Raw genomic sequence first — 15254 nt, 5'->3', positions numbered from 1 at the left:
AGTCCCTGGGAGCCGTCGCTGCGTCCGTGAGGCACGAGGAGCCCCCCGGGAGGGCCGGCCCCGCCGCTCCAGCCGCCAGGCAAGGCTCACCTGTGCTTACCGCGCCTTTTCCCTACGTGTTCTGACTCTTATTCTACTGAAAACATTGTTAAAAGGCAGTTGCGGGGTCCGGGACCCGCTCCCCTGGCTCCTCGTGATCCAAAACCCCGTCGGCCTCTCCCGCAGCGCTGCGGGACGGGGGTCCCGGGGCCTGCTCTGCACGGCAGTTCTGTTTCCACGGGGTAACCTGCGTGTTCAGGATGTCTGGCAGCCGGTTCCCAGCACCTGTGCTGGTTCGCAAAGCCCGGGTGGTGCCCTCGCTGGGCACGGGGCGGAGTGGGCAAGAAATGGGGGGGAAAAGCTGCTCACTTCGGCATCTTCATTGTAAAAGTTTATCAACAAAGAGGTTCCAGTGTTTGATATATATATATAAAAAAAAAAAACAAACACCTTTTCCTTCTCCTTTAATTAAAATAATTATCCAGATCATTTAAGTATTGGATTTTCCTAACTACATTTGTATTCAAATTGACACTGAACGCCTCCCAACGCTTTGAAGAGAAACCACCAGCCCGGCCTCTCATGCACTGCAACTGCAAGAAGGTACTTGTGCCCGAGATTGCTTCCAATATTCATCATAATGCATTTATAAAGAGCTCCCCGCAAAAATGTAAATGCAGAAGGAAATACATTTCAATAAATCCTTTTGTGTTTGCAGCTCCAGACTTAAATCAGTCCAGTTTTTAATGTACCTTTATAAATCCAGCAGAGTTAACTGCCTCAGTGCCCTAGGAGGGGCAGTGCCAGCGTGGGGTTTGGTCCCAGCCTCAACCCAGGAGACACCATTTCAGGAGGCCAGAAACAGTCCCATGGAGCCTGTCCTGTGCTGGTCCCCATCTCCAGTCAGCCTGAGGGGTGTGCTGTGTGGGACTCCCAAGTGTTCTACGTGAGCCCTGTGCAAGGAATGGGGTAGTTACAGGGAACCAAATGAACATGAACCATGTTGAGATCTAACCAACTTTCTGTCTCGTTAGGTCCAGGTTGTTGAAGTGGAATTAATCCTTTTATTTTAGAGGCTGGTTGTGTTTAATTTCATTTTGTATTACTGATAATGTTTCTCTGTTGTTTTTTTTTAGAAAAAAAAGCAGTGGAGAACATAATTAATTTTATGTGTGTATATCTTTTATTAACATGCACATATCTTCTGGAGTTCAAATTGGGGTGAGAGAAATTTGCTGGGTTTGTTTTTCACATAAGCTATCATGAACTTTTGAGTCCAATTGTTCTGATGGTTTTTCTTCATACTGTGCTAGGAAAAAGACTGTGTGGCTAGTGACTGAGTTACACTGATGGTTGTTGGACTTGGTGATCTCAGAGGTCCTTTCCAACCAGGGTGATTCTGTGATTCTTTTTGTTCAATGACAGACACCGTTTTTATTGTTATCTGTCTCTGTTGTTTGAAAGTTCCTAGGTTGAAAGTACTGAAAGGCAAAGACTGCTGTAAAAAGATGGCAACTCAGCAGTGTAGAAACAGCCCAGAAAAGGAGCCAGGGAAGGCCCATGGCAGCGGGAGAACCCCATCTCAGAAAAAGTGCTGTGTATAAAGCACAATATAGAGACTGTGCCCTTAAACTCACTGCTTTTTATGATCTTTTTACTTAAATTAAACCTCTTAGCTCCCATATGAAGCAGGTTTTACAGTATTTTGTAGACTGGTTAATTGTACTGCAGAAACCCTAAGTGGACATGCCAGAGGCCACAGAGGGAGCCAGCAGCTCTGAGATGGGGTTGGCTGCCAAGCACTGTTTTGTTCAAGTACTGCCACTGAGCCTGCAAGATTGGAATAACTGTATTTTTTTTCCCTCTCCAAGCTCTTTCATGGTCTTTTTAACCAGACAGAAAAAAGAGGACTGTTAGCCCAAACCAGATTTGGACTGCAAGCACTCATTAACCTTAGAAATTCTGCTCAAAGTGCAATTCATAGAGCAGTTGGCCTAAGGGTTGAGATCTTAAAGCCAAAGGACCTTCATACAACTAAACTCTCATTTCAGAGCCACTTCTAACAGCAACAGGAGGCAGAGTGTGCCACCAGCAACCAGTTACACACTACATGGGAAGAAAGAGACTTCTTGTGGCTTTTACTGGCAGTAAAATTTTTCAATACAGTACTAAGGGATAATTTAAGGAAATAAGCTCATATTAGCTGCTACTAGGGGAGGGACCCCATGGGGTATGTCTCTTTCTCCTTGATGTGTATTACCTCAGTGGAAGCTGCAATTTTGGCTTCTGACCTCTACAATCAAACACATCATTCACAGGTACACATCAATCACATTATTCACTGTACAGGCTAAGTTGACAAGCCAGGTCCTCACCATGGAATGGGCACAGAACCATGTGTTACATGCTGAATGCTGGCCTGCATTTCCAGAATTGTCCAGACTTCCAAAGTTCCTGGAATCCCCATGTGCTAAGCTCACAAATGGGATCTCATGGCAAGAGGAAAGCTGACAGTACTGGGCTTCTGCTGAGGAATGTGGGTTTTTGCACTGGTTGCAGCACACTTCTGCCCAAGGAGACCAGGAACTGGTGGTCACATGGAGTCTGTGAGCAGATGAAAAGCAACAGTATATGTTGCAAATGTTAAAAAATGCCAAAGGCACAATGGGGAGGCATGAGATAGGAATAAAAACAATGAATCTCTGCTCAGCATCATGAGACTTGACAGGACTCATATCCTTAAATGCCCAACAGTGATATTTCTAGGGACTCATAATAATGCTAAGATTGAAACAAAAAAAACCAAAACACCTCCAAAAATGCAGCAATTCAATTCTACTTTTGCATTTTTTTTTTAAGATTTCAAAATCTCTTATCTGAAAATTGCAATTTAGAAAACCCAACATCCCAGGAGCTGTAACTGGAAGGAAGGCACTAATACAGGCCTTTGAGTCAGGATTCAGTAAATCCTGACTGTTCACAGGGCTTCTCCCTATTCTGTGAAGCTAGGAGCCATGCCCAGGTCCTTGGAGAATCTAGGCTCCTTGCCAAAAAACAGGAGTTTGAAAACCTGGGGCCACTCAGGGCTGCTAGGCTCCCTGCCATGAAGCAGAGATCTGAGCAGAGCTCTGGTAGGTGTGGCACAGATTCTGGAAGAGTTGAGAACTCAAGAAACCTTCACTTGCCTCAGGGCTAATGGAGAGCTGGTAGCCAAAAAGCCCTGGAGTCTTGGCTCACCTATGAGCTGCAAACTTGGAACCACAGCTATAGCTTGGTTCCTACATTTTCAAAACAAAACTATTATAATTATTTCAAACTTACACAGCTGCTTTTTTTCCTTTCTCCTCAGACTTTTGCTTTCACAGGAAATTCAGAAACTCCATTTCTATTCTATGATAAAGTTCACTCCTGTTTCTGGAATTTGGCATTTCTTGAATTACAATACAGAAAACTTGATTTTCAGTCAGCTCCACTCATTATGTCTAACTTCAGAATACAGGAAAAAGCATTACAATTAGCATATAAAAATAATAAGTACATAATGCAATACATTCAGTGCCAAATTGCCTCCCTGGCCCCACAGCCTAACATCCCAGCAGGTATACTGAGCAGTTTTCACCTCTGAGAAACTTAACAACAGGAGACCTTTCCCAACAGAGGTTCCAGAATGATTGCAGTAATAGAAGCAATGTCTTTATTGTCTTAGCACACTGGACCTTTATAAATCCTTGAACTCCCTCAGAAGCAGCAATCATGAGAAACTAACAGAAGTGGTTTACCCTCTGCCACAAACAAGTTGGTGGTAAACCTGAGGTTAGATAGCAACATAATTCTTAGACTTGCTAAACAATAAAGCAGACTGTTTCTAGGCAGCCATTAATGTCTGATTAGGCAGAAGAATAGCAAATTTTATTTTCCAGCATGAAAATTCCCCTGGAATTCTTCCAGTCCTCTAATGAACAGATGATCTCAACTTTTATCTTACTTCATAACTATCCAAGGATAACATTTCCTCAATGTGGACTCTTCAAACACATACAATTTCTAGAGCAAGTAATATTCAAACTCATTCTTACTCATTTTTCCTTTGATTCACAAAATCAAGAGAGTTGAGAAATGGCAATAAGCAGATATTGAGGGTACATTGAGCAGATAGGAACTACGAAGTTCAGATTAACACAAAAGGTTTCATCCCACATTGTCAAGATCAAAGATCTTCAATCTCAGTGCATCTTTTTAAGAAGCTGGCATGCCTTCATGTTGACCTTCCAATTGTTCATGGAGGAGTTCTACCTGACATAGATCTGTATTCTTGACGTGAACTAGCACCAAAAGTTTACAGCTTGTCTTTTTTCCCAGCAACCTGGATGTTGCAACCTTTCCAGAGACTCAATATAGACTCATTTTCATTACTAGTAGTCTGCCAAGAAAACAAAACACCAGAAAAAATCTCCAGGCTAAATGGATTCCTTTCCACTCACTTGGGCTTATACCGTACACCTTAATAATTCTACAATTCTGTTTCAAAACTCCTCTTTTGACTTTCTGATGTGTGGGGAGGCAAATGCTGAGGGGTTCTTGCTGCAGGCACCAAGTACTAGGTGCACCCCAGCTGCTCCCTCCCCCTGAGGACAGAGTTAGCAGGGGATTTGCCTTGGGCAGGATGTTGTCAAACCAAGAGGATGGAGGTGTAAGTGAACTCAGCCAGGACAACAATCAATTTTGGACCAAAAGACAAAAAAACCTCAACCACTGCAGATCTTTGGTGGGTCTGCAATGAACCTTCACAATCCTTCTGAATTGAGTTTTAAGGAGATACCTGGACTACTGAAGGGCAAGAATGCTTCCATGTTCTGTCCAGTGCTGACAGCAAAAGGTAGTTGCAAGGGGAGAGAAACCACCTCCTCTCTACAACAAATTCATGCTCTAAATGAATAAAAAGGCAGCAGAGGGTATAGCTAGGCCAGAGAGGGGGAGAAGGATCCACAAGAACCCCAGGAAGTACAGCCAGGGAACTGCTGACCCATTCCACTGCAGGATAAAAAGGAAATGAGGGTTGCCTGGGGAAGCAGGTCCTGTATCTCTCATCTGGTCTAAGTCACAGAGTCCATAAGCTTAGGTGCTTGGGGTTGTAGATGCCAGATCAGATGTGCAAACAGAAGGAAAAGGTTTATGATAAGAAGAGGGAAAGGCAAGTTCCCAGGTCCCCTGATGTCCCATTGCTCCCCTTTCCGGTACCTCTTGCTTCAGTTTCCAGAAGTTTGAATTTTGCTGCTAACAAGGTCAAACCAGAAGTTACTTAGTTCATCATCCTAGCAGCAGCCAATTTTGCTTATGCTGCTAAGGCTGGCTTTGCAAACACCAGCACAGCCTATTCTCAGATACGGCTGTGCCAAGATTTTGCACAATTCATGTAAATGGATTATAATGAAATTTAGGAAGTTAGAAGGGAAGCATTCTATGCATTCTGAACAGTTTGCTCCTCTCTCTCCCTTCCTTCACTGATATTTCCTTTGTTCTTCTGTTACTTAAATGCAGTGAGCTAGATTAGTATGGCTTGATAATGCCTCCTAAATCACATTCGCAACTTTCCCTTAAGCTATGTCCTAAATTTACATTTCAAATGCAAATCACTGCTTCGAAGCTTTCATCTTTCCCTGTCCCTTAACAGACTCCCCTCACTCAAAATCACAGTCTAAAGTTTCCTGACTTACTGTGTATTCATATGATAATTACCTGTGCTAAAAGTGTTACTTTGAATGAAGTTCGGTGTGGTTTTAAAGATACAGGATTTACATACAACTCAATACATCATTTACAATTGCAGTCTCTACCTTCTTAATTATGGACAGAATAGTTAGTTATAGCATTAAATTTAATACAAGTTTCATTGATTCTTACTATACTGTTTGTGCTACTAATTTACTTTCTTAAAAAAAGAGGAGAGAGACATGGGGAAAAGTCCACAGCTTCCCTCCATTACAAGTACATTAAAGCCAATAATAGGACATTATCTTGTCTGAATAGAACACATTCAGTTATGGGAAGCAGCAGCTTTGAAGTACTATCTTTGCTAAATGCATAACTGCTATTGTAGCCAATACAAACTGTAACTACTTCTCAGTCAATTCAGAAGCAATTAATAAAGTCTATCTGTAGTGCCAAATGACAAGAAATAGCATTATTCTTAAGCATCAACATCCAGAATTCTGGCCAAACAGTATTATCATGATAAGTTACCTCCATGCATGCTACTGTGAAACCCTAGGATTTTATTATTTACAGTATATCCTCTCAATCACAGCCTCAAAAAGTCCTATAATGAAATAACCACAGAATTATGTTAGACAGATAAAGATATACATGGGAAAAAAGAAATCACAAGACCACTATTATCCAGGCAATACAGTTTTATTATATTTTTTCACCAATTGTAGCAAAAACATTTAACAAGTGAATGAATAATCAAGGGAACTTAATTGTCAACAGGAATTTCAGTATTATGTTCTAAATTTTAGACCAGGAAGGCTTGACAGGGACAAAAGAAACGATATCCACACTGTAATAATAGTCTTTATAATGAAGATTTAATGCCTTCTTTAAAAGCACTGAGATTATTGAGGCACCTTACTGCAAGTTATGTATCATCTCCTCTTTGGCAATGAGATGTGTGGTTTTGTTAACTAGGGCCATTAGTGAGTTGAGCTTGTGAGACCAGTCATTGAGTATATTGTTTGGGTCCTTAGGCCTCTGAAAATTGATAATTCCTGCCAGCCTGTCTACTTTAGCAAAGATGGTCTTATTAACTACTAGGTTAGACAGGAACTCCTCCGATTCCTGCAAAGACAAACAGCACTAAGTCAATAAAATAACATTTTCAAGAAAATTTCAAGTCAAGAAAATTGCATTTGTAGCTACAAAACATCAGAATTCCTCCCAAACAGCATTAAAGCACAAGGAACAAAGTTTTATTTAGTTAATGGAAATACAGATGTAGCAATACTGTACTGAAGAAAACACTATCCTTTAATAACACACATGTTCACTCTGCAAGGTAGTAGTACAATCTATTAGAAACTTTTTTTTTCATTTGACCTTTATCTGATGATGTTTCATGGAAGTTAAGAATTTCATATACTACACCAACAGACTTTTACACTCTGGAGTACTTGGCTACACAGATACCAGAACAAGCCTCTGACAAGCAAGGAAAATCCCTGTGAATTACTGAGCACTTGACAATGTTTATTCTGAGTTTGTGGTAAAGAGCAGATTAGTTAAAAGACAGTAGGGTAAAGCTTTTCATTTGCACTCGAAACACCACTAGGCCTTGATGTATGAATCTCTTTAGAAAGCTCCTGAAAACACAAAGGGGGGTGACAGGAAGATCACTTCACCCCAGGCTCCTGAAGTGCAACCAACAGGGACATTTAAAGGTGAGAAACCCTGTATCTCAGTTTTAATCACCCATTGACAAGAACTTTTTAACACTGAAACCTAAGACAAGCTTCAGCATTTAAATGAAAACTTGAATATAAATTAATTTTTAAGAGCAGCTTTTCCCTGGATTAAAAACCAGTTTTCAAACTCACATAAAGGCATGAAAGTACACTCAAGGTCTTCATATTGACTAGTGAAATGACAAATATTTGGGTTAATATTATTATTCCCAACAGACTTTCAGAAACACTGTTTCTCATAAAAAGAACCCAATGAAATAAAGTTCCATTGATGCTCCCTATCACTATAGCACTTTCTTTTTCCTGTAAGAGCTGAAAAGCACAAGTAACACAATCAGGAATTAGACTATGGATGAAGCCAAGAGAGATGCAAGGATAACAGGAAGACAGGTATCTAGAGATACAATACGAACATTCATCAATGCACTAGTGAAAAACCCTGAGAATTCTGTATCAAGCAGTACATTTCCATAATGTTCAAACCAGGACACTGTCTTTTTGCATTGTCTGTAAAAGAATGCAAGGATGGTCTATGGCATCACTTGCAGAGATTTTTAAGCTAAAAAGAGAACTCAAATTCAAAGAGAACAGTACTCTGCTGAATACTTAACATTTTTGCCACACACACATGCACACGTGTACTCCCACACCCTTTAGGAAAGAAGGACAAGCAAAGCAACACTTACATCAACAGACAGATCCAGGAGTTGTGCCATTCTCTTCATTGTAATTCTGGTATAATATTTAGCCATTATTCTAATATTCTGGAATGAAAGTGTTCAGAGTAGAGGGTTATGTGCAAAATATAATTGAAGCAGGCTGCAAAAATATAAAAGTCAGTGTTAAAAGCAGATGAGGAGCTGTAGTGCTCTAAGGGCAATCCAGCGTAAGGTACACGAGTGAGTTGTGAACTAACAGTTCTTTTGCTTGTAAAAGTTATAAAAGTCTCTACATAATAATTTATTAAGTAATGAAATCAACCAATTATTAATTTAATAGAAAGTAAGACTTTCAAGTTTCTGTTCTATTGAAATGTGAATGCTAAATCTCACCATTTGAGTGCAATATGCTTTTTTTACTGGCAACTGTGCCAAATACTCATTTATAGGAAGGATATACAAGCAAATAAAATGTTGAAAATACAACACAAAGGAAAAGACAACTTATGTGCTGCTTTCCTACATGCTTTTTTGTTTGTTTCTGTTTGGTACTAAAATATGGAAAGCAAAAAGCATTTTTAGAGGCGCTGAATGCTTAAATTAATGCTTAAAGCAGCCACACTTACATGTTCCACAACTCTGTTCTTTAAATCTTTCCACCTCTTTTCACCCTCCTCTGTGCAGCCAAAAACATCTGTTGCAGGTCTGTCAGGGGATCCTGCTCTTTCCCATATTCTTCAACTAGGGCAGTCCATCGCATCAGTTCCATGGTGGTAAATAGTTTTAGGAGGTCTCTAAGTGGTTTAGTAAAGTTGATTTACAATCCTGTATTAATAAGGCTCATTTCATATTTAAAACAGATCAAATAAATAATTTGTAAACATTTTATTTTATTACCATTCAAATTCATTGCTCTTCATTAATATATTCTGTAATACTTCATGCTATCAAGGGCAGCTCAGGTTTGTGTTTCTAAGAAGGATCTTTCTCTTATAAACAGATATTCAATTTAAAGTAGAACTTGCACAATCATGAACATTTTGCAGTATTTTTCATGCAGCATTAAATTCTGACATGCCTGAGGCAGACTCAGCAGAAACAGATTTCCTTTGCACAGCTAATTTGAAAGACACTTTTTAAATCTAAGAATTGTTTCATAGAAAGAACACTTACTTGTACTTGGGGATTTCTTCTAGCTTTTTGTCACTACTAATTCTGTGCACCAAATCAGACTGTTCATTGTCATAAGGTGAAAGGATAACATAAAGAACAACGCTCTTCAGCGCCTGTTCAAGAGGAAAGAGTGTGGTTTTTCCCCATCATTAACCAGAGGGGTTAAAAACACTGCTCACAGATCTTAGCAATGAACATGTAAAAGGCTTGAGCTCAGGGTATTAAGATGTTATGGTGAAATTGATGTCATCTTGCAGAAATGAACCCTTTCACAGGGATAAATTTAAATTGATTCAGGTTAACTAAAATTCTAGTATTTTAAAAATGTATGTATAAAAAATCTTTTCAAGCATGTAACATTTGTACTGCACACACAACAGTATCATTTAGACCCCACTTGCACAGCTGTTTGTAATTTCTGCACTAGTAAAAACCAGACATTCAAAAACAGTATCATGAAGATGTTAGTTGCAAATAATGATTTGAAATCAACTTTACTATATTTGTTTTCAACTAAGTCATTTGTTAATATAGCCATTCAAAAAACATAAGACCAAGAGATGATGAGCTACTTAACCTGCTGTAAATTGATCTGGTAATGAAATGGGTATTTGCTACATGAAAATACAGATTTTTTGCATCTAGTGTTTTTTTACCTGCTGCCACTTTTCACTTTCAGCCTGGATACATGGAGTGTCATAAATGGCTCTGTAGTGCTTACAGATGGAGAGGTAGGAGCCTTCATGCTGATCCAGCTGAATCATTAAGTTGTAGTATTTCAACTTTAGTTTCTGAAAGTATCAAACAGTAAAATTAATACAGCTCCATGAATCATGTATATTAAATCCAACCAGATAACAGAAAACAGAGGGATTCAAACATACTTGGACCTGAAGAGAGGAACATTATATTTAAATTGGTACGGGTGTGGGGGGGAAGAGAAATCCTTACTTACTTCTGTATTTTCTTCTTGAAAAAATTTTGTATTAATTTTTTTGCTGATAATTTGAGTCCGAATGTAGTCCTTTACAGCCAGACAGAGCCTCATCTGCTCCAAGATAAATTCTACACGTTCTTTCTTTTCCATTGAACCATAGGTTTCCACCTAAAATGCAAGTGTAACTGTTTAACACTGTCAAAATCAAATCAAGTGAAGTTTTAACTGTGCAAGAAGTGGGAGATTGTCAGGGAGGACACAAAACAACAGAAAAAAAACAGCTAAAAAACAGAGCAAATGAAAATGGAGAAAAGTTTTTTCAATTTTAAATGCTAGCCCCCACTTACACCAGATGAATCCACTACCACTAAACTAAATGCACTGCTCAGAGAACTGGAATCTGTTTTCCAAATGGGAAATACTCTATGTAACCTAACCATGACACTCACAAAAGCATTTAAAACTGAATTACACTTTCACCAATCACAATTAATCTCATTCCACCCATTTCTGCAGACACACCTGATGAAGTTCCTAAACAATAACCTAAGAGCAGCCACAATTTATTTTTATTGCTGACACAGTTTTAAGTTCCATGGTGAGTTACCTGCAATTCCTGCAGAATGGAGGCAGCCTCTTTCACTTCCCCATTCTGTTCTTTTATTGTTGCCAGTGTCTTTGTCAAGCGAGCACGTTCAATTTCCACATAGATCTGAAATCAGAAGTAAGTTAAACACTGGAATTTTCTGAAGAAAGTGCAAATTCTAAGACCACAACCCTACTAAGACATACGATGTTTTCATACAACCAATTAATTCTTTGTGTATCTATACACTATACTGATACTATCCACAACATACACAGATAAAATGTGATGGATAATTGACACGCCAGAAGTATTTGGACCAAATTAATCTACAAAATAATGCCTAAATGTGCCTATTCTTCTTTAAAAGTAAACATAAAAGGGTATGCACTGTGAATGAATGATATTTCATCTGCTAAAATATACTGAAACAGAAACAAGTTAAGACTTAAAGGGTTAATGGGTGCTAAGTACTACCTTTTGCTTCATTTTGCTCACTCCTAACCAGCATAAATCAACAACACTTGATTACTAACAATTTAGTCTACCTTTGAACAGGCAAAAGCTGTAACATAAATACAAATTTGCCTTGATCCAGGACTGTTTGTTTCTTAAAGCAAAAGGAATATTATGTAAACAATTACCTTGCTATAATGCTTTGGTATCATTAACAATTACCTTGCTATAATGCTTTGGTATCACCTTCTGGTTATTGTAATGGTAAGTAACACCTTGCTAAGTGCAGCAGAAATTAAACTAAACCTGACCATTTCTCCAACAAATTCAAATACATAACATTTTTAAAAGTGAAAAATAATGTAATGTATTCTGTAATACAATGTAATATATTCTGTATCTGAAATGTATTACTAATTATATTAATAAAACATCCACATAACCAGTGTTTCAGCAAAATATTTCAACATGAAATCCGATAAATACGGTTTGAAAAGAAATACACTTGGCTTCTCAGGTTAATTTAAAAATCACTTTTGTTCTTATTTGAACATGATGGAAAAGCAATGTTAAGAAGCTAGGCTTTTAAAGAAGGTGAACATTTTTATTCTACCTTTTAGACATTCAGTCTTAAAACAAATCTTACTTTGCCTTCTGTAACCATACGCAACGTGTCGATCAGGCGCAGTTTGACCGGTAAGTCTGTGATCTCCTCAACATAAGTGCAGCACTGCTGGACCATTTTGGCAACTGCCTGGTGCAAGAACAGAGAAAAAAAACATACAGTGTTTTTAGATTTCTCAAACTCATTCATACTGTAACACTCAGAGATAAGTATTAAATTGTTTCATATCAAACCAAAGAGGCTCATCTCAACAGAAGCAGGCAGGACATAGTTAATCACTTTGGGTACCTGTAGATTTTTCAGCAAGGGAAGGAAGAGGGGCAATTATTCCTGACTGATGCTTTTCCATCTCTGCATATTCCCAAACAGGCACTACTGCAGAGGGAGGCACAGGTGTTGGTATTGCTCTTCTGGTAACACCACTGACAAAGCTGTTACAATTATTATTAAAATATCTAGCCCTAAAAAAAACCCCAAAAGCTAAAACCCGCAAACAAAACCAGAATTTAACTTCTAGAAACTTCTTCCTCAAGAAAATTCAGCTGAGATACTCCCAAGTCTTCAGCCACTCTACTTTTATAAAAACTCCTAATGCTTCTGCACATGAATAGGTAATTTTTTCTTCCTAAATCAATACCAGTAAAATTAGCTATTTCCAACTTCTAATTAAGTCAGTCTAAACAAACAGTGCAATAATCTCTGTTCCTTCTGCAATTCAAGTGCTTTCAGATACCCCAGTAGATGATTTCTCAGACAGAACTGCATTCCACAGCATGACAGTTTCAGAAGCATAGTGTCTGATCACAAGAAATTGCAGTAACTCTGTTTAATGGACACCTCATGACCATGAAAAATGCAGAAGGTGTCTCCAACACAGACTACAGATGAGTGTGAAGACGAACTGCTGTCTAAAAGCACTGGTAAGCAAAATAGCCAAAAGTCACAGCTGTGTTGCCAAGAATGGCAAACTGGACCAGAATCACAGAATCACTTAGGTTGGAAAAGACCTTCAAGATCATCAAGTCCAACCATTAACCCTACTCTAGCAAGTCCAGCATGAAGCCACATCCCCAGGCCCCACCCAGAGCTCAGGCCCAAGCTGAAGACAGACTCACTCCAGACACCACTCTCATTATTTTTCCTGTGTCTCCCAAAGCTAATTACAATACATTCAGGCACATGCTACAATATCAGGGAAGTCCCTACACACAAGGGGGAATCAGATACATAACACAGCACCAAATATAAGTATTTTTTATCTCCAAGTATTAAACTCACCTGTTTTAACTGACTTCTTCTCTTTGATAGAAGAATAATATTTTCGTTAAGAGCATCCCAGTCTTTAGCTTCATAACACATTTTCACTATAGCAACTAATATCCGGGATGTGGAGACCATGTCAGATGCCTGGAACAAATGAACAACATGTCAGTGATGGGTTAACTACCTGCACACCTCTGTCCCCTGCACTTCTGCTACACCAAGGGGAAAAGAAAAGCTTCCATTTAGCCTCACTGATTTTCTTTTTAAAGAAAAGAACAACAAAAGAGGACACTTCAGGACTTTCATGCAGTGGAATGAGGAGGTGTTTGGGGCCACCAAGCAGTAACCTTGCCCACCACACCCTACTTACCGTCCGTGTTTGTTTTTCCAAGGAGAGAAGATTTTCAATTACTTCTTGCAATCTTCCTTCCTAAGGTGACAGGCAAAGAATTATCAGCATGAATGAAGAACATAGACGAGTTTTAACTGAGAGAAGCTCTAATTCTCATGCAAGTAAAAACCACAGACTAGTCTGTACACTCCTTTTTAAATATTCAATTTCTTAAAAAAAAAAGCAAACACAGATTGCACTAACTTTAAATATATGGTTGTACACACAGATTAAACTGGGAAGGTACCAGCTCCTTTCCTGCCCAGCACATGCTGAAAGTTGTCTGTCCCATGTGAGAAACCCAGCAAGTTTCAGACAGGTTTGGCTAGCTGACATACACTCAGCTAGATGGAAGGCTGGTTTATTTCCTCACCAAAAGTTTTACATGAGAACAGATCTGCAATTAGATACCTTTGCAAAAAATGGTTTTACTGTTACTTTCATCCACATTAATCACATCTTAATTACCATGTACCATAGAAAGTATATACTCCATGTTTTTCATGGAATTATGATAGTCCTGATTTTTGGGTTTTGATCTTGATTAAGCAGAATTAAAAGACAGTACAAGCTACTTTTAGTCCTAAACTGTAATTCCTAGCAAGTATCCCGGGAAAAAAAAGAAATGAATATAGAAGAATCTGTAACAGCCTGTTGAAAAAAAAAAAAAAAAAAAGTTGAAAACTAGTAACAAGAAAGAGAAGAGGAAATTTGTTTCTAAAACACACCTACCCTACTGAAGTATTTTAAACTATATACAGTGGTTTGTCAAGGACATGCTCTTACTGCTGCAAAATGTAGGTGTTATGCAGCAGTGAAACATGGTGTCTGTACCTACATAGAGCTGTGCCTGTGGGATAAAACCCCTGTGCCTGCTCTCCATGCAATACAGTCTTAACACAGTGTGAGCTGCAATCTACTTATCCAAAGGCTACTGTTTCTATAATTCTACAATATGCTACAGAGTCCAACATGTGTATCAGATCCAGGAGAGCATTTCCAGGATGTAAGCAATCAGGTGTCTCCTGGGACTGAACATAACAACAAATCTAACCTGCATAACCTGAAGTCTGAGATGTGTAGGAATATCTGTGCTACTGAACAAGTCCATAGAAGAGCCCTCAAGATAAACCACGTGCATTATTACCTCTACAAACCCACCAGCAGGACATTCTGTGGGTGTCTATAGCTGGGTGCACCTACATGTTTGCTCAGCAGATGCCAGGCATCCACTCTACCAGTCTGCCATGGCTCTGGCCCTCCCTTCCAGTCTTTAGAGGCACGTACATAACCCAGCCGGAAGGATGCAAAGCGCTGCTTGTCTAACCTGACAAAGGTTCAATACCCGGAATGCAGCTTTGGCCACAACTGTCCTGGGATGAACAAGCACTTGCGTGTCTGCCCAGCCGCGCTGCCTGCAGAAAGTGGCAGGTCCCTTCTGGTGGAATCGGGCCTTGTCATCCCCTCACCCGGGAGCTGCTCCCCAACATCTCCTCTCCTCTCCCCCCTGCCCACCCTCGCACACTCTGCCCATGAGCCTGCAGAGCAGCCCCTACTCCCTTCTCTTCCCCAGCCAAGGAACCGGCCCGGTGGCGGGGCAGCACGGGCGGCGCGTCGTGCAGCCCCTTCTTGTCACCCGCTGGGACGCCTGTCACCCGAGGGGTG

The 15254-nt window shown here is 39.6% G+C and overlaps 1 protein-coding gene across 1 annotated transcript in view; it reads right to left on the bottom strand.

The window, feature by feature from the left end:
• Positions 1–6436: 6436 nt before the first annotated feature.
• Positions 6437–15254, bottom strand: part of PSMD12 (proteasome (prosome, macropain) 26S subunit, non-ATPase, 12) — an 11993-nt gene continuing 3175 nt past the window's right edge. Inside the window, 11 exon segments of the mRNA XM_010002790.1 lie at positions 6437–6876; positions 8186–8263; positions 8785–8879; positions 8882–8952; positions 9332–9444; positions 9988–10122; positions 10287–10436; positions 10876–10980; positions 11957–12064; positions 13214–13342; positions 13569–13628. Of these exon segments, the coding sequence (XP_010001092.1) occupies positions 6667–6876; positions 8186–8263; positions 8785–8879; positions 8882–8952; positions 9332–9444; positions 9988–10122; positions 10287–10436; positions 10876–10980; positions 11957–12064; positions 13214–13342; positions 13569–13628 (1254 nt within the window). The 3' untranslated portion in view covers positions 6437–6666.

The sequence above is a fragment of the Chaetura pelagica genome, unplaced genomic scaffold, assembly GCF_000747805.2.
Source record: "Chaetura pelagica isolate M959 unplaced genomic scaffold, ChaPel_1.0 scaffold47, whole genome shotgun sequence".
Taxonomy (NCBI): Eukaryota; Metazoa; Chordata; class Aves; order Apodiformes; family Apodidae; genus Chaetura; species Chaetura pelagica.
This window is presented reverse-complemented; position numbering and strand designations above follow the sequence as displayed.